This window comes from Podarcis gaigeae (assembly GCF_964106915.1).
Source record: "Podarcis gaigeae genome assembly, chromosome: 2".
Classification (NCBI taxonomy): Eukaryota; Metazoa; Chordata; class Lepidosauria; order Squamata; family Lacertidae; genus Podarcis; species Podarcis gaigeae.
In genome coordinates, this window is record NC_139679.1 from 13649872 (window position 1) to 13668190 (window position 18319).

The window sequence follows — 18319 nt, forward strand, 5'->3', positions numbered from 1 at the left end:
CTGAAGGAAATCAGCCCTGAGTGCTCACTGGAAGGACAGATCCTAAAGCTGAGGCTCCAATACTTTGGCCATCTCATGAGAAGAGAAGACTCCCTGGAAAAGACCCTGATGTTGGGAAAGATGGAGGGCGCAAGGAGAAGGGGACGACAGAGAATGAGATGGCTGGACAGTGTTCTCGAAGCTACCAGCATGAGTTTGACCAAACTGCGGGAGGCGGTGGAAGACAGGAGTGCCTGGCGTGCTCTGGTCCATGGGGTCACAAAGAGTCGGACATGACTAAACGGCTAAACAACAACATATATAGCTTGGTGATTTGATGTGGCAGGTAGAGTGGGCATTCTGCAGAAACGGTGAGCAGGGGCAGGTTTCAACAATCCCATTTGCTGTGTTGCTCCCCGCCACCACTTTATACAAATTCAGTGAAGTTTGTTGCATTCACATGTTGTTTGCCCCTTACTTCGTTATTTTCCTCCAAATCCTACAAAATCATGCAATGAGGGGGAAAGGAGCTCTTCTCCTATAATCTAACGCATTAATTTTTTGCAGTGGTGAAGTAAGTTTGTCAACAGTTCTGTATCAAAAGCTTCAGCAATGTTTTCCAAGTGACTCACAATCATACATGGATCAGCTGGTATTCGCCAACCAGCCATCTGCTCAATAATATTTTTTTAAAAGCTTCCCAAATGCTGTTACGGCTTGGTGGGTCCAAGTGATACGTATGAGACCTGCGTGAGCCGTATGCTCATTGTCGTGTAACTATCCTGTAAACAAATCGGAACAAATAAAGACCAGATTTAATTATGTAATCCGCCATGCAAGTCAGGATGAATACTCAATGGAGAGGCCTTGTATCTGGTCTTAACTGAGCTTCCGTTCTGATATGTTTGCTAGGTGGTTGTATGAAAATGAGCAGTTACCCTGGTTTGCTTGTGGGTCATTTATGCCTCTTCCATTTGTTTGTTCCACACATAGGAGGCAATTCCTAGGGGCCAAGGTCCCTTCAGCACCCTCTAAAATATTTGAGGGGGTCAGAGTCCTCACAAAGTTGATGGGCATTGCCATTCAAATGGTGTTTGCGTGTGTGACACGTCATGTGTTTGATTATGTTGGATGGGGCTTACCTGCCCTCCCCCATATTTTTATTCAAGTTGGCACCCCTGGTTCCACACTTTTCAATGTGTTTCCCAGTCACTTTCTTAACTGCAAAAATAAAATAAAATTAAAGTTCATTTCTATTTGGAAGTGGATTTGTTGCACCCGGGCAACAGAGCCCTTTAATCCACATTAACTGCACAAACCTAAAGTTCTGGTCTGTGCTTGAATTTGTCACCTTTTTGGGGGAAGAAAAGCCCCATTTTTTGGGGGGGGGGGTCAGGTCAAAGTTACTGAGATTTTATTAGGGAGGAGGAAAGCCCAATTTTAAGAGTTTTGGGGGTAAATGAGGAACAACTGCTCACCAACAAATCGCTGGGGAAACAAACAGCCTCACTCAGTAAACTCCGTCTTCCGTTCTGCAGATTGTGCAACAATTGAGGGTGGGGCAAGGGGGCAGGGCTGGAATTGATTTCAGCAACGCCAAGGAAAAGGGACCCAGCAATCGACCACGTTCTACCAAAACCTCCTGGGGATCTACCAGTAGATTGCGATCGACCTGTTGGGCATCTCTGCCATATTTGATCCAAATTCAGAGGAGCTGTCCAGTTCACTGCCTGTTCTGGTTTTATGTGACCAGTTTCCACATTTGAGACCCGAGGATGGAGGCAAGATGCTTGCAATGGTAAGGCCAACCACATGCCATTTAGTTTTTATATATATATATATAATATTTATTAGAGTTTTACGGAAAGACAAATACAAACATACAACAAAAAGAAAAAAAGAAAAAACCAACATAGCCAAAAATGCAGAGAAAATACAGAAAACAGAAAATACAAAAAAAATCATCAAAAAAGATAATAAAAGACATAAAAAAGAAAAAATCCAATTTTTAACTTCATACTTATTGAACTCTCTTTCTTGACTTCTTCACACCTCCTTTTTTGTGTTCCCCTTTGCCCAATCAAGTTCAGCAAATCCTTACCCTCTTTCAAATCTCATTGATAATTATATAATTCAACCTATTATGTTTCCGATCTTTCTCTTTATAACTTAGTCACTTATACCATATTGTTTAAATTTGACATAATATAACTCTAGTCTTTACCTTTTTTTTTTAGTTCATTTTTGCATACTCTTTCTAACTTTGTCACTAATGCCATATTATTTTTATATCCAACATCATTTTAACATTCATAGATTTTGCAATGTTTCTGCAGATGTCATTTAGACCTTGCCCGTCCTAACTCCTACAATCTAGCCATAGGGTATTGACTGTGTTGTCAGAATGCAGTGTCGAAGGATGAGCTAATGCCCGCTGCCTTGAAGGAGATGGTGGCATATATGGTATGACCCCCTCCAGGACCCTTAGCAAACTACAGTTCCCAGGATTCTTTGGGAGAAGTCATGTGATTTAAATGTATTACATGCATGCAACGTGCCTCATTATAGCACTAAAGGTAAAGGACCCCTGACTATTAGGTCCAGCCGTGACCAACTCTGGGGTTGCGGCGCTCATCTCGCTTTATTGGCCGAGGGAGCCGGCATACAGCTTCCGGGTCATGTGGCCAGCATGACTAAGCCGCTTCTGGCGAACCAGAGCAGCACACAGAAATGCTGTTTACCTTCCCGCCGGAGCGGTACCTATTTATCTACTTGCACTTTGAGGTGCTTTTGAACTGCTAGGTTGGCAGGAGCAGGGACTGAGCAACGGGAGTTCACTCCATTGCGGGGATTCGAACTGCCAACCTTCTGATCGGCAAGCCCTAGGCTCTGTGGTTTAACCCACAGCGCCACCCGTGTCCCTCATTATAGCACTAGTCCTGCAATATTCAGTTCTAGCTGCAAAACTCTTATTTGGGAAACCCCCAGATCTTCCTGACACCTTATTTACTCTTGGCTTTTCTGTTAACAAGGCTGGACATTTTGTTTCAGACATTGTGTAAAATAATTTCCCTCAGCATGGGCACAATGAGATTTCCAGTTAGCTACTTGTCAGCCGGTGATCCTTTAATCGCATTGTTGAATGGGTACGAATAATTTGAGAGTGAGGGCATATATTGCCAAACAAAACTGCAACAGCTCTGGGAAATGGACTCTCTGGTTCCACGGTTCCCCAGAACCTCTCTTTTCTCTTGGTACTATTTGTTCACATTCTGCTGTATCCAGAAAGTGACCTTTAATACATCCTGCTTGGCAAGGAAAGGAGCTCGCCATTTCTGAGTTTCTGCCCGGCTGGGTCAACTATTAACTTCCCCCAAATAAAACAACCTGGCTTGCAAAACTGTCTATCAAGAACAAGTTGTACTCCTGCCCCTCTCTAACAGTTGTTATCTTTCTCTTGAAGAGTAGGGAATCTACCTGATTCCACACAAAACACTCTGGAGGGCATAAGGAACTGACGGGGAGCATCAAAACAGAGATTAATCTAGTCCAGCATTCTGTTTGCAAATTGGGAAATCAGGTGTTCTCAGGCAGGGGTAACCTGTCCTGTTTCGCCACCTAGGGTGAAACAGAGATGGTTGCTTCCTGACCCCTGCTGTGCCATGCCCTGGCTCTTGCCGAATTTGGCAGCAGCCAAGACACTCCTCAAATTTTGCCTCTTGCTCAGCTTCTCCACCTGGAGGTGGCCAGAACACCTCCCTCTGGGTGGTGGAAGCAGTTGGGTGGATGGGCAGAGTGCCATGTCTTCCTCTTCTGCCGCCTGAGGCGGGCGCTTCACCTCGCCTCATGGGTGGGCCGGCTCTGCATCTAGGAAGCACAAGCAAGGAATGGATGCAGATTTGTGGAAAATAAGGCTGCAGTCATTATGGCTACATGTTGCTGTCTGTATGAGAGGCAGTGTAGCCCTGCTAGGGGTTGTGTGTAGGAGAGGGCCATTCTGCTCATGTGCTCCTTACATGCTCATGTGCTTCCTATAGGCATCTGATTGGTCATGTGGGAATAGAAAGCTGAACCAGGCGAGCCCTTGGCCTAATCTCTCAGGGCTCTTACTATGCTTTTAAGGCTTACAGTACCCAACCAGAGGGCACGTTCCAAATTTTGAGGAAGTGCCATAGCCACCAGTCACAAAATTTCTGTCACAGGGAGTGTGGCATGAAACAAAATGGGTGCTGCATCTAAAAGAGCAGGAAGAGGCAGGCAGACCCTCAAAATGGTATGACATGTTCACCAGAGGTGCGGTTTTGAGGGCTTTCCGGAGGTTCCCTCACTGCAAAAAGTTGTTGCAGCAAGGTTGGTATACGTCAGAAATTTCCCAGGCATAACGGAATTATGGCAGTCGGAAGCAGTGTTCAGGCAGAAATCGTTGAAGTGTCTGGGAAAATCTGGACGCAAGGAAACACATGTTGGAAGCCTAGTTTTGTTTCTTGAAAATAGCTCAAAAACTTAATTTTCACCTTTTGAAATATGGCTGCCCGAAGTTACAGGGAACCAGGCAGAGGGCCTTCTCAGCAGAGGCGCCCACTCTGGGGAACACCCTCCCATCAGAATTCAACAATTATATGAAAAGGGGTTTTTTTTCTATTGAGAAGAAAGTGCAGACTTGCTCAGTTGCTTCGAGGGGCAGGACCGGAAACAGTGGCTGGGAATTGCGGCAGACACAGATTTCGGCTAAGCCTTAGGAGAAACACCCTCATGCTGAAAGCTATTTAACAATGAGACAGATTGCCTCAGGAGGTGGTAGACTGTCCTTTGCTTGGTGGTATTTAAGCAGAGGGTGAGTGGCCTATGGTCAGGGATGCTGTGGTTTCTCTGAACATGATGGATTAGACTAGGCAACTATTAGGGTACCTTTCAAATCTGCTATTCTAGGATTCTTCAAATTGGCTGGTGCTAATATATGCTGTATTAGATGGAAAGAGCTGGTTTGGGGTAGTGTAGTGTAGCAGGTGGCGCTGTGGGTTAAACCACAGAAGGTCGGCGGTTTGAATCCCTGCGACGGGGTGAGCTCCCGTTGCTCGGTCCCTGCTCCTGCCAACCTAGCAGTTTGAAAGCACGTCAAAGTGCAAGTAGATGAATAGGCATTGCTCTGGTGGGAAGGTAAATGGTGTTTCCATGTGCTGCTCTGGTTCGCCAGAAGCAGCTTAGTCATGCTGGCCACATGACCCTGAAGCTGTATGCTGGCTCCCTCGGCCAATAAAGCGAGATGAGCACCGCAACCCCAGATTCGGTCACGACTGGACCTAATGGTCAGGGGTCCCTTTACTTTTTAGTGTAGCAGTGCACATGCCACACATTTGAAGCACATGGCTCCCCCCCATAATCCCGGGAACTGTAGTTTAAGGATGCTGCAAACTGTAGCTATGTGAGGGGGTAGTTCCCAAGATTCTTTGGGGGAAAGTTGTGTGCTTTAAATCCATGGTGTGCTGTTCTTCTACCATGGGCTAACTGGGTAGCCTCTAGGCCCCAGTTTCCCATATGGGAGATAACTATCCTGACCTACCTTACAGGGTTGTGGCCAGGATTATAGCCAGGGGATGCATGCGAGGCGCATGGTCATGTGATTTGGCATGCCTCTGAATGGGCCTTTACCCCCGAGTATTTTGTGTTTATGTGTGCATATGCACAGTCACATTTCTATTACGCAACTCCTTTCCCCAACTTGGCCAGTGATGTGGGAACAAGCTGTACACTCCCCACAAGCCCACTCCCTCAACCCACATTTCCGGGAACAGTCTAAAAATCCTGTCATGCCCCCAATCTCCACATGCTGTTTGAGAAGAGGAGGGGCCTGTGGAGGCCCCGCCCACCGAATGCAACATGCCATCCCACCACTGAGGCTGATCAACAGCTTGAGGAGATCAAAACAGCGCCTCTTTAAAAGCCTCAATGCTGCAGAGATGGTTGTTTGGGCTAGAAGCTGTGCTGTTCTCAATTAGTGCTCGGTGTGGCTGTGGAAAACCGGCCCCGACTTGGAATAATAAGCGGATAACACCAGCCCTAAAGCTGCATTGCCCAGGAACTCAGAAGATTTGAGAGCTGGAAGGTGCTTTGAGAGTGTGTTCCGGACAGGAAGGAGCTCGGTGACGGGAGCAGGTACATATATATATATACATATATTTAAAGTTATTGCTTTGATATTTGCTTGCCTAGCTCCACAGCAACATCCCAGGGGATTTGTGAAATCTCTGGACTGGAACTATTGCAAAGGCTAACAAGGTTAGTGCTATACTGGATGCTGGGTCATTAAAAGAAAAAGGAAAAACCCCATATAGGAACAGACTACTTAGTGCACTATTGCCTTCAGTGAGTGTCTCTCCAGATTTCTGCACAAGTCTTTCCCTGGCACCGTTCCTTTTGCCTGTGCAGCATGTGCTCTGCAAATGACTTAAGCTGCTCTACATAAGTAGGAAGTTTCCGGTTAAAATCTTGCCTCTCTGCCACAAACTTTTCATTGGTAGCCTAAAGCAGGTTCCTGCCTCTCAGCCTCTAATCCGCTATGTTGGTGGTGACAAGGAATGCTGTGAGGATTACTGAGGGACTATATATGATGTGGTGACTGGAAACTCGAAAGGCGATGTTACACGTTCTCATTCTCCTACGTTTCCTGCTAACTCCCCACTTGAGAAGCAATAGAACAGCTTGCCTGTGTGACTGGTTTCAATCCGGTTTCAAGCACCTTGGGCACAGAGATTTAGTAAGCCTCTCCCTGCCTCCCTGCTCCTTGGCTCTCGTTCGCAAAATGGAAATAACAGCGGCTTTCCCAGTTGCAATGGGAGTAAAGGATCTAAGAAAGATGGAGAAAGCTATCCGGTTAAAAGTGACAGAAACTTTTCCTGTTAAGAGGGCTGATGAGCCATTGCATTCAAAACAATATCCGTAGAATGGAATGCTGGATAAAAGTGGAACTTTTAAGTTTTTAATGTCATCCAAAATTTCAGAATTCGATGGCAAAATTGGATGGTTTTGCTGTTATTTGTAAAAGCTTTTCACCTATTCAAGGGATACATTTGCTGAGTGATTAAATGAATTAATGACTTAATACATCTACTTAATGGTGTTGTGTAGCTTTTGGCATTCTGCAAATACTGGCCAAGACCTTGTGTTAGACACTCAGATGTCATTGACTGCTACTGCAGCAAAGGGGATGTGGGTGGCACTGTGGTCTGAGCCTCTTGGGCTTGCCGATCAGAAGGTTGGTGGTTCAAATCCCCACGACGGAGTGAGCTCCCGTTGCTCTGTCCGGGCTCCTGCCAACCTAGCAGTTCGAAAGCATGCCAGGTCAAGTAGATAAATAGGTACCACTGCAGCGGGAAGGCAAACAGCGTTTCTGTGCGCTCTGGTTTCTGTCACGGTGTCCCATTGCGGCAGAAGCTGTTTAGTCATGCTTGGCCCCATGACCCAGAAAGCTGTCTGTGGACAAATGCCGGCTCCCTCAGCCTGAATAGCAAGATGAGTGCTGCACCCCATAGTCTCCTGTGACTGGACTTCCAGAGGTCCTTTACCTTTTTTTTACTGCAGCAAAACCTCCAGAAGTCAAATGGCGATGCTGACTGTCAAATATTTACACACCCAGAGAATATTTGTTATCAGAATTCGCAGGAGAGAATTTTGCCAAGCTAATCTAATTTTGGCTCTAGCGTACACATACCCCAGTGAGCATCACAACAGATTGTTATGGGAAGAGTGATGATTGACCTCACAGCTTGAGAGGAGGCAGATAAAACTCCTACCTCCTTCAGGCACAGTTAGGACACGCACAGAGACACAGAGTCAAGTTTAGGGGAACTTCCCTGCTTTTAACAGCCTTGTGCATCTCTTAAGTGCTTCTCATTGTAAGGAAGGATGATGTTTGGATATGGTCAACCTGCCCCCTACCAGAACAACCCTGGTATTTAATAAATAAAAATAATTGTCTGTTCATGATGGTTTGTGCTCGTAATGGTATTGCGGCCGTTAGATGCCATGCCACCCTGCCACCCGTTCTGTTTGTGTCTGCAAAAGTTTCGGGGTGGGCATTGTGCTTTGTCTCAGATTGGCACATGTCCTTCAGCTCACTGCAGAAATTGAGTTCTTCCTCTTGTAAGTACTGAATCTCAGCATGTGTAGGAAACCGTCAGAAGAAAGACTCTCCACCTAAGAACAGCTGGATAAAAGTTCTAATGAGGCTTCATTTTAATAATTAACACAAGAATTGGGGTTGAGGGATGTAAGAGCATGGAAACGCAGGATTCCAGCAGTTAGGAACAGCTTTCATTCTCTAGTTACAGATGGAACAGTCTTGTGGGTATTTGCTAATCGACGCACCAAGCCTTTACAGACCCCACAGGAACAAACTAGGGCTGACAATTGCAGAAAAAACCTAGTGGGTGTTTTCAGATGTTGCATCCTGGAACATTCCCACAGGAACCAAATTGAATATTATAAGAGGGATTCAGTGTGGTGCTAGCAGGTACAGTGGACGCTCGGGTTACAGATGTGATCCGTGCAGGGTGCACATTCGCAACCCACAGCGTTCACAACCCGCAGCTGCTCGTCTGCACACACACAGGATGTGATTTGGCGCTTCTGTGCATGCGCAAAGCACAATTTAGCACTTCTGCACATGCGCGACCGCCAAAACCCGTTCCGGTACTTCCAGGTTTCAGCAGTCCGTAACCTGAAAAACCGCAACCTGAAGTGTCTTTAACCCAAGGTATAGGCAAACTCTGGCCCTCCATATGTTTGGGACTACAACTCCCATCATCCCTAGATAACAGGACCAGTGCTCACGGATGATGGGAATTGTAGTCCGAAACCTCTGAGGGGCTGGAGTTTGCCTGTGCCTATGCTAAGGCAATTGTTCCATACCCTCCAACTTTTCTCTAATGAAAATAAGGACATTCTATTCCATCATAATTTTTTTATACTATTTATACTCTACCCATGTGACTGGGTTACCCCAGCCACTCTGGGCAACATATATAAAAGCAATAATAAATATTAAACATTTTTTAAAAACCTTCCTTATTTATTTTTTAAATATTTTTTATTAACAATTTTTGTTTGAATCACAATACCAATAAAACAGTACAATATCACATCTCTTAACATAGATCTTTTCACTTCTTTGGACTCCCTCGCATCTCCCGCTCCTGCGTTCCTGGTTATAACTTTATTCAGCAAATTTATCCCCTTATTTCTAATCTTCATATCTAATTTTCCAATGTTATATCTCTAATTTTGACTATCATTTTATTCAAATCTTAAAAAGTTTAGATATAACCAACATATTCCAAAATTTTTATCATTTCTTAAATTTGTCTTATCTTCATAATTCACTTCCTTAAACTCAATGGTGCCAAGTTGTTTATCCTCTAGCATCCTTCTTAACATTCATACAATTTACAATATTTTTGTAAATAAATCTTAAATTTCTTCCAATCTTCTTCCACCGTCTCCTCTCCCAGGTCTCGGATTCTGCCGGTCATCTCAGCCAGTTCCATATAGTCTATCAGTTGCATCTGCCACTCTTCCAGTGTGGGTAGATCTTGTGTTTTCCAATGCCTAGCGACAAGTATCCGTGCTGCTGTTGTTGCATACATAAAAAATGTTCGATCCTTCTTTAACACATTCTGGCCGACAATACCCAAAAGAAAGGCCTCTGGTTTCTTAGGGAAGGTATACTTAAATACCTTTTTCAACTCATTATATATCATTTCCCAGAAAGCCTTCACTCTAGGGCAAGTTCACCAGAGGTGAAAGAATGTTCCTTCATTTTCCTTACACTTCCAACATTTATTGTCAGACAAGTGGTATATCTTTGCAAGTTTGACTGGGGTCAAATACCATCTATATATCATTTTCATTAAAACCTTCCTTATACAGCGCTGTCTTCTAAAGATTGTATAGTTACTTATCTCTGATGCCGAACTTGAATTCTAAGGTCTCAAATATAAATTAAATGTTCATAAATGTACAAGGCAAACACATACATAAGTATATAAATCACGCGTTTATATATGCCCTCCATTATATATGCGTTAAATCACAGAGCCTAGGACTTGCCGATCAGAAGGTCGGCAGTTCGAATCCCTGCAACGGGGTGAGCTCCTGTTGCTTGGTCCCTGCTCCTGCCAGCCTAGCAGTTCGAAAGCATGTCAAAGTGCAAGTAGATGAATAGGTACCGCTCCGGTGGGAAGGTAAACGCCGTTTCCATGCGCTGCTCTGATTCGCCAGAAGTGGCTTAGTCATGCTGGCCACATGACCCGGAAGCTGGGTCCCTTTACCAGTGGCGTAGCGTGGGTTGTCAGCACCCGGGGCAAGGCAAGTAATTTGCACCCCCTAACCCGTGGATTTGTGCCCCCTAACCCTAACCCCCAGATGTTGCGCCCGGTGCGGCCGGCCCCCCCTGCACCCCCCACGCTACGCCACTGCCCTTTACCCTTTACCTTTACTATGTTGTTGTTGTTTAGTCATTTAGCCGTGTCCGACTCTTCGTGACCCCATGGACTAGAGCAGTGTTTTTCAACCTTTTTGGGCAAAGGCACACTTGCTTCATGAAAAAAATCACGAGGCACACCACCATTAGAAAATGTTAAAAAATTTAACTCTGTGCCTATATTGACTATATATAAAGTAATTATCTTGAATAGGAATCAAATAAACACAAAGAAAGTATTTTATAATTACTTTATTATGAAATAGTAAGTAAACAGAAATATGAAAAATTATAAAATACTTTATTTTTAAATCTTTCGAATTTTTCAATTTTTCCCACGGCACACCAGGCAACATCTCGCGGCACACTAGTTGAAAAACTCTGGACTAGAGCACGCCAGGCGCTCCTGTCTTCCACTGCCTCCCGCAATTTGGTCAAACTCATGCTGGTAGCTTCGAGAACACTCTCCAGCCATCTCGTCCTCTGTCGTCCCCTTCTCCTTGTGCCCTCCATCTTTCCCAACATTAGGGTCTTTTCCAGGGAGTCTTCTCTTTTCATGAGGTGGCCAAATTATTGGAGCCTCAGCTTCAGGATCTGTACTTCCAGGGATCACTCAGGGCTGATTTCCTTCAGAATGGAGAGGTTTGATCTTCTTGCAGTCCATGGGACTCTCAAGAGTCTCCTCCAGCACCGTAATTCAAAAGCATCAATTCTTCGGCGATCAGCCTTCTTTATGGTCCAGCTCTCACTTCCATACATCACTAATGGGAAAACCATAGCTTTAACTACCTTTACCTTACCTACATAGCTTTACCCTTGCTATCCCCTTCTGCAAATCTGGGACTGTCCCTAGGAAATAACGACACTTGGAGAGGGTCTGGGCCGGCACCTCTTTGGTGGCAAGTGGCCTGGCTGTCTCTCTCAGAACTGCAGCACTGTGAGGGAACGTCTCCCCCGTGCTCCCTCGCTCAGCGCAGTGTCCTTTGCATTGCAGCTCCCTGTTGATGGACCAGAGAACCCTGAGGCTCCGTCTGGCCAGAGCATGGGTGGTCGTGCTCTGCCTGCAGGGCATCTGTAGCTTGGTGCTGGCCGATCCTCCCGACTTGCTCTTGGAAGGAGCTGCGTGGGCCCTGCCTGAAGATGCTGCCCAAGAGCAGGGCTACTACCTGCAGCAGCTCTTTGGGCAATATGGCGAGAATGGCACCTTGTCCTTCGAAGGCCTCACTCGCCTGCTGCTGAGCCTGGGACTTGGGAAGGTGCAGGTGGTGGAGATTGAACATGAGGAGCTAGGCCACGGCCATGTGTCCCACCTGGACATTCTGGAAGTCCAAGACAACAAGCACTTGCATTCGCACTCGGCGCTGGAGCACCTCGGCAAGACCCAAGCAGAAAGCGCAACCCCTACCAGGTAATCTGCTTTGACCTTTGTTATGTACTGAAGTTCTCACCCTGGGCCAGCAGGGGGATACTGTAGATAGTTCAGGTCCACATATGCTAATAAGGGATCGAAAGAGACGTTCATTGATTGGATAGTTACAGAAAGTTGTTACAGTTGCGTTGTACTGGAGCTCTATATAAGCAGGCTGGCTGAACCCTTCAGTTCAGTTCTGTTCTGGCCTGTGAATAAACAAGAGCTGTTTGGAGCATCGCTGTGTCGTCTGATATGTTCACCCACAACTTAACAACCTTGGAAATATTTTCTTTGGCTTTCTGGCGGGGAACCTGCGTTCCTCCTGAGGTCACTAGACTAGGACTCCCAAGCACCACAGGTTCCCCACGCCCACCTTGCGGAAAAGCTTATTTCTTAATTACTGAGCATAGCACTCTCTGTTAAGTACAGTTGCCCAGCAAAAGTCAGTGGTTACGTGCTTCCTTCGCAACTGCAGAGGAGATTCAAGGTAAGATCTTTATGGGCAGTAAACATCTTGCAATACTTGTCTTGCTTATCTCATTTGCTTGCAACAAAGCTAAAATCTTGCCGGAAGATCTGATCCCATTGTTTTTCACTTGGCAACGGCAGCATGCATGCTGTTCAAACAGATTTCACAGGCTTGTTTTGCCAGGATGCTGTGATCTTGCTGGCTGGCTTAGCTATTGCAAAATATTAATTCGGCTCAATTGGCCATGCTTAATGAAATCTCAAAATATTTTAGCGTTGTCGGTAAAAATAGTCAGAATTGCCCATTAAATCTGAAGGAGGTAGATAATGTTCGAAAGAGGAAAGGTGGTAGAGATTAGACTTTAAAACTGGTTGTTAACAAGGCATCCTTCCTAAATTGCAGCACTTTGAAGTCAGTGGAATTTCGTTGGTCTAATTGAATCACAGTTGTAACCTAAAGCATAAATGTTATTCTTCTCTGATGATAATTTTTGCATTTTCTGCAGGCCTGGAATCCCTCAGTTGGGCCCTGCTACCCAAACACCTGTTCATCCTGCAATCCGTGATGTCAGACCTGTCACCAAGCCTACCTTTTGGCAAACCCCAGAGCAGCCTGGGGGCACCAAAGAAGACCTTCCCAAACCTTCCCAGGGTCACTCTGGCCTAAATCTTCTAGAGAGAGTTATTGCTTTGGATCACTCTGTCTACAATCACCTGCATGAAGATGTAAGTGTGAGGTGACCTGGTGTTTCATTGCCCATAATTCCCTTACTGCAGGGAGCACACTGGATATACAGGGGTACCTCGGGTTACAAACACCTCAGGTTACAAACACTTCGGGTTACAGACTCCGCTAACCTGGAAGTAGTACCTCGGGTTAAGAACTTTACCTCAGGGTAAGAATGGAAATTGCGCACTGGTTGCAGCAGGAGGCCCCATTAGCTAAAGTGGTGCTTCAGGTTAAGAACGGTTTTGGATTAAGAACGGACCTCCGGTGTTAAGTTGTGGGTGAACATATCAGACGACACAGCGATTCTTCAAACAGCTCTTGTTTATTCACAGGCCAGGGCAGAACTGAACTGAAGGGTTTAGCCAGCCTGCTTATACAGAGCTCCAGTACAATGTAACTGTAACAATTTTCTAAAACTATCCACTCACTGAACGTCACTTTCGATCCCTTATTTGCATAACTATCTACAGTATCCCCCTGCTGGCCCAGGGTGAGAACTTCAGTACATAACATCCAGAACGAATTAAGTTCGTAACCAGAGGTACCAGTATATTGGAGGACAGGAAGAGGCGTGGTTGATCCAATAAGGAGGTGCCCAGAAACCCTGCCCTCTTTAATCCTAAATTTGTAGGAAATAGTTGTGGCCTGTGGTCCTGAACAACTTCACAAAATAGCTCCATTACTATTAACTCTCATCCCTAAGTTTAGTGGAAGGTGGGGAGAGGACTAGTTCATTGACAGCATTCTGGCTTTCTTGTACAGTGGTACCTCGGGTTAAGGAGGTTGGTTCTTAACCTGAAACTGTTCTTAACCTGAAGCACCACTTTAGCTAACGGGGCCTCCCGCTGCCGCCGTGCCGCCAGAGCACGATTTCTGTTCTCATCCTGAAGCAAAGTTCTTAACCTGAAGCACTATTTCTAGGTTAGCGGAGTCTGAAACCTGAAGTGTATGTAACCTGAAGCGTATGTAACCCGAGGTACCACTGTATACCCAGCTCAGGTTTAGTGTACCATTGCCATTCCTTGCTCAAACCAGCCTCCTTCAGCCTTGTGATGATGGCAGTAGATATGAGTAACACGGTGGGAAGAGCATCTGCTGAAGCAATCTACAAACTTCAAGAAAGAAGATTCCACCTAAACATTAGGAAGAACTTCCTGACAGTAAGAGCTGTTCGACAGTGGAATTTGCTGCCAAGGAGTGTGGTGGAGTCTCCTTCTTTGGAGGTCTTTAAGCAGAGGCTTGACAACCATATATCAGGCGTGCTCTGATGGTGTTTCCTGCTTGGCAGGGGGTTGGACTCAATGGCCCTTGTGGTCTCTTCCAACTCTATGATTCTATGATTCAATCACGTGACCATGCAGTCATCTTGGGCATTTTGTTTATTCATTTTCCTTAAACTGCTTATATCCCACCCTTAATCCAGAGATCCCAGGGCAGGTAACGACATGCAATAATGTTCTGCGGAACAGAGTGTAAAACAATGCATAAAACCGGGTTTGTTCTCAGGTGAGCAAATTCACTCCAGAACCAAACACTTTGTGTTTTTTTTTTTTTAAAAAAATATATTTTATTACAGTTTTCCAATTTAATACAAAAAGAAAAAAAACAACAAACAAATACACAATTAAAACAGGACACAACAAATATAATTCCCATTTTTTATTTCCATTACCTTATGTCCCGGACCTCCTCTCACCTCCCCCTTTTGTATTCCAGTTCAAGTTCTTAATTCAGCAAATCCTTGTTGTGACTTAGTATAACTTATTTTAAATTATTATTCCACCTTTACATTACAGCTGGTAACCATTTAATTTCCCTCCAACATCATTCTAGCATTCATTAATTTTACAATATTTCTGTAAATAATCTTTAAATTTCTTCCACTCTTCTTCTGCCGACTTTTTTCCCTGGTCTCGGATTCTGCCGGTCATTTCTGCCAATCCCATGTACTCGATCATCTTCATCTGCCATTCCTCCAGAGTGGGTAAATCTTGTGTCTTCCAGTATTTTGCGATAAGAATTCTTGCTGCTGTTGTCGCATACATAAAGAAAGTTCTATCCTTCTTTAGTACCAATTGGCCAACCATGCCCAGGAGAAAGGCCTCTGGTTTTTTCAAGAAAGTGTACTTAAGTATCTTTTTCAATTCATTATAAATCATTTCCCAGAAGGCCTTAATCCTTGGGCACGTCCACCAAAGGTGAAAGAATGTACCTTCAGTCTCTTTACATTTCCAGCATTTGTTGTCGGGCAAATGATAAATTTTTGCAAGCTTGACTGGAGTCATGTACCACCTATAAATCATTTTCATAATATTCTCTCTTAGGGCATTACATGCCGTGAATTTCAAACCGGTGGTCCACAACTGTTCCCAGTCTGCGAACATAATATTATGTCCAACATCTTGTGCCCATTTTATCATAGCAGATTTAACAGTTTCATCCTGAGTATTCCATTTCAACAGCAAGTTATACTTTCTTGACAAAATCTTTGTTTTGGGCTCTAACAATTCTGTTTCTAATTTCGATTTTTCCACCTGGAATCCGATTTTTTTATCCGATTTATAAACCTCCATTATCTGATAGTAATGAAGCCAATCTCGTACTTTACTCTTTAATTTCTCAAAGCTCTGCAATTTCAATTTGTCTCCCTCTTGTTCCAAAATCTCACAATATTTTGGCCATTTGGACTCCATGTTGAGTCTTTTGAAAGCTTTAGCTTCCATTGGTGACAACCACCAAACACTTTGGACGAGGACCAAACACTTTGGACAAGGAGTCATGTTTTAAGCTGGTGTCTAAAAGACCCTCAGGTAGCACCCTGTCCCACCTGAGGGACGATGAGGAACAAAGGCTATAGCTGTCAACCGTCCCTTATTTGGCTGGAAAGTCCCTTATCCCCGCGCTGCGTCCCACTGCTGTCCCTTATTGATGATGTCCCTTAAATTTCCCAGGTTTCAAAGGAAGCAGCTCCTCTCCCTCCCTCCCTCCCTGCCAGCCAGGGAGGAGGGAGGCTCCAGCTGTGTTGCTTGGCTGTGTTGCTCACCCAATAAGGAGTCTAAGAACGACTGCGGGCTGGAGCTTGCATGCCTTGTGCCAGCCAATCAAATCGGCCACGTTGCCTGTGGACTCGCCTTTGCTCAGCGCTTCCCAGCGGAGAGGTGACGGTGGTTTTCCTTGCTGCATCCCCTTTGCCGGGTTGCTGCGCTGTGGGAACCACCGCTTGAGGCTTCGTTTGGCTGCTGGCTGGGCTTTCTGCCTTTGGCCTGGAGGGGCTCAGAAGCTGAACATACCTGTGCTTGGAAAATCCCTTATTTTGACTGATGATCCCTTATTTTCAAGGCTGCTGGTCCCTTATTTTCAAGCTGTAAGTTGACAGCTATGAACAAAGGCAGAATCTTTGGTGACTTGTGGCAACGGTTTGATTGCAACAAGCAAGATGGATAGCACCAAGGGGGAAAGTGTGGGTTTGGTATAAATCAGCAGCAAGGATGGCAGAAGGGAGAGATTAAATGTGAACCTAGATCTGTACTAGGCCATTATTCCCCTCACACATAGCACATTTCCTGGAAGCAATTGTAGAAATAATTATATATTTGTAATTATAAATGTCTGAATGTGATACCGTACCTCTGCGTTTTTAGGCATGTTGTGCGATACAGGTGAGTATTTGTTCTTGTTTTGCATTTTTAACCCCAATCTCCTAGAGAACAATGGGTCTTGCTGTTGTCTATTGCCTCCTTCCCCCAATTCTTCATGCTGTCACTTTTCAACTCATTCCCCTTCCAAAACTGGTGACATCCCCACCCCAGCCGAGATTTCTGAGTTCCGCTTGATCTAGTGCTGCAAATGAAAACTTTAATCAAATTAATGACCGAGAACCATGCTGGCAGTCAATTAAACGTTGGTTGGGGGTCCAGTACTCCCGTCCCATACAATTAATCATTCTTGCAATAAAGTCGTTTTTCTCCTTCTTTGTCTTCAGTGTCTCAACGTATCACAGCTGCTAGTCAATTTTGGGCTGAACTCGGTCTCCAAAATCACGCCAGAGCAGTTCACACTGCTGTGTCCTGCTTTGCTCTACCAGATTGACAGCCGCGTTTGCATCCAGCACTACGATGAGGTAGCTTTCGGCATGGCAGGAAGTTCTCTCTGGAGTGGTAAGGAACACAAGCGGTTTTCCTCGTACCCTGACCCAGGAGGGGCCTTGACTCCCAGCTCCAGCCTTACCCTTCTGCATCAGCCCCAGTACTGGTTTTGCGCCCTTAATTTTCATTCATTATTCCCCTGCTGACTACAGTCCTTCGACCCTCACCCCTACCTGCCCTTCAGTTACCACCTCTCCCATTGTCATTGGCTTTCCAAGGAGTTCTCGGTTTGCAAACCCACATCTTGGGTCTGATCCAGCGCGCGCACACACACACACACACACACACACACACATATATATATATATATATATAAAGGTAAAGGGACCCCTGACCATTAGATCCAGTCGCGACCAACTCTGGGGTTGCGGCACTCATCTCGCTTTATTGGCCGAGGGAGCCGGCGTACAGCTTCCGGGTCATGTGGCCAGCATTACTAGGCCGCTTCTGGCGAACCAGAGCAGCGCATGGAAACGCCGTTTACCTTCCCGCCGGAGCAGTACCTATTTATCCACTTGCACTTTGACATGCTTTCGAACTGCTAGGTTGGCAGGAGCAGGGACTGAGTAACGGGAGCTCACCCCATCAGGGGGATTTGAACTGCCGACCTTCTGATCGGCAAGTCCTAGGCTCTGTGGTTTAACCCACAGCACCACCATTGGAGTATATATATATTCCAAAATAGCCCTCCCCACAAAATGTGTGTACTATGCTGTCCTCTCAAGAACAGCTCAGAATCTTCATCAAGGGCCCTTCGGGATGACCTGTTACTGAGCGCTCATCCCGATAGGTTTGCAAAGATGACATGTCAAAGCAAGTGCGATCCTGTACATCCCAGTTGATTTCCCCATTACTTTTGTTATCGTAAAACAACAACAACTCTGACCTTCTGAGGGAGCAGGTTTCATGTGCAAGACCTTCCAATCCACTGTCATTGTGTGACCTCAATTTGACAGTATGTGATTGAATCCTACCTGATAATAGCAAGAATCTGGAAGCGAAGTCAGACTAACTGGGTACACAGTGGATACTGAGTACAATTTCAAGTGCATTGGCTCTCAGGATGCTTCAAGTTAATGTTCGAGCTCCAGTTTGGGGGAGCCTCTTAT

The 18319-nt window shown here is 45.3% G+C and overlaps 1 protein-coding gene across 2 annotated transcripts in view; it reads left to right on the top strand.

Moving 5' to 3' along the window:
* The window catches only part of SLC39A5 (solute carrier family 39 member 5), a 30561-nt gene that overhangs the window by 2474 nt on the left and 9768 nt on the right, over positions 1-18319 (top strand). Inside the window, exons 1-4 of one of the 2 annotated variants that reach the window (XM_083728888.1) lie at positions 5855-6132; positions 11451-11864; positions 12842-13061; positions 17048-17222. In XM_083728888.1, coding sequence (XP_083585014.1) covers positions 11461-11864; positions 12842-13061; positions 17048-17222 — 799 coding nt within the window. In that variant the 5' untranslated portion in view covers positions 5855-6132; positions 11451-11460. Of the gene's footprint in view, positions 1-5854; positions 6133-11450; positions 11865-12841; positions 13062-17047; positions 17223-18319 lie in introns of those variants that run through there. The other variant, XM_083728889.1, reaches the window with a different exon arrangement.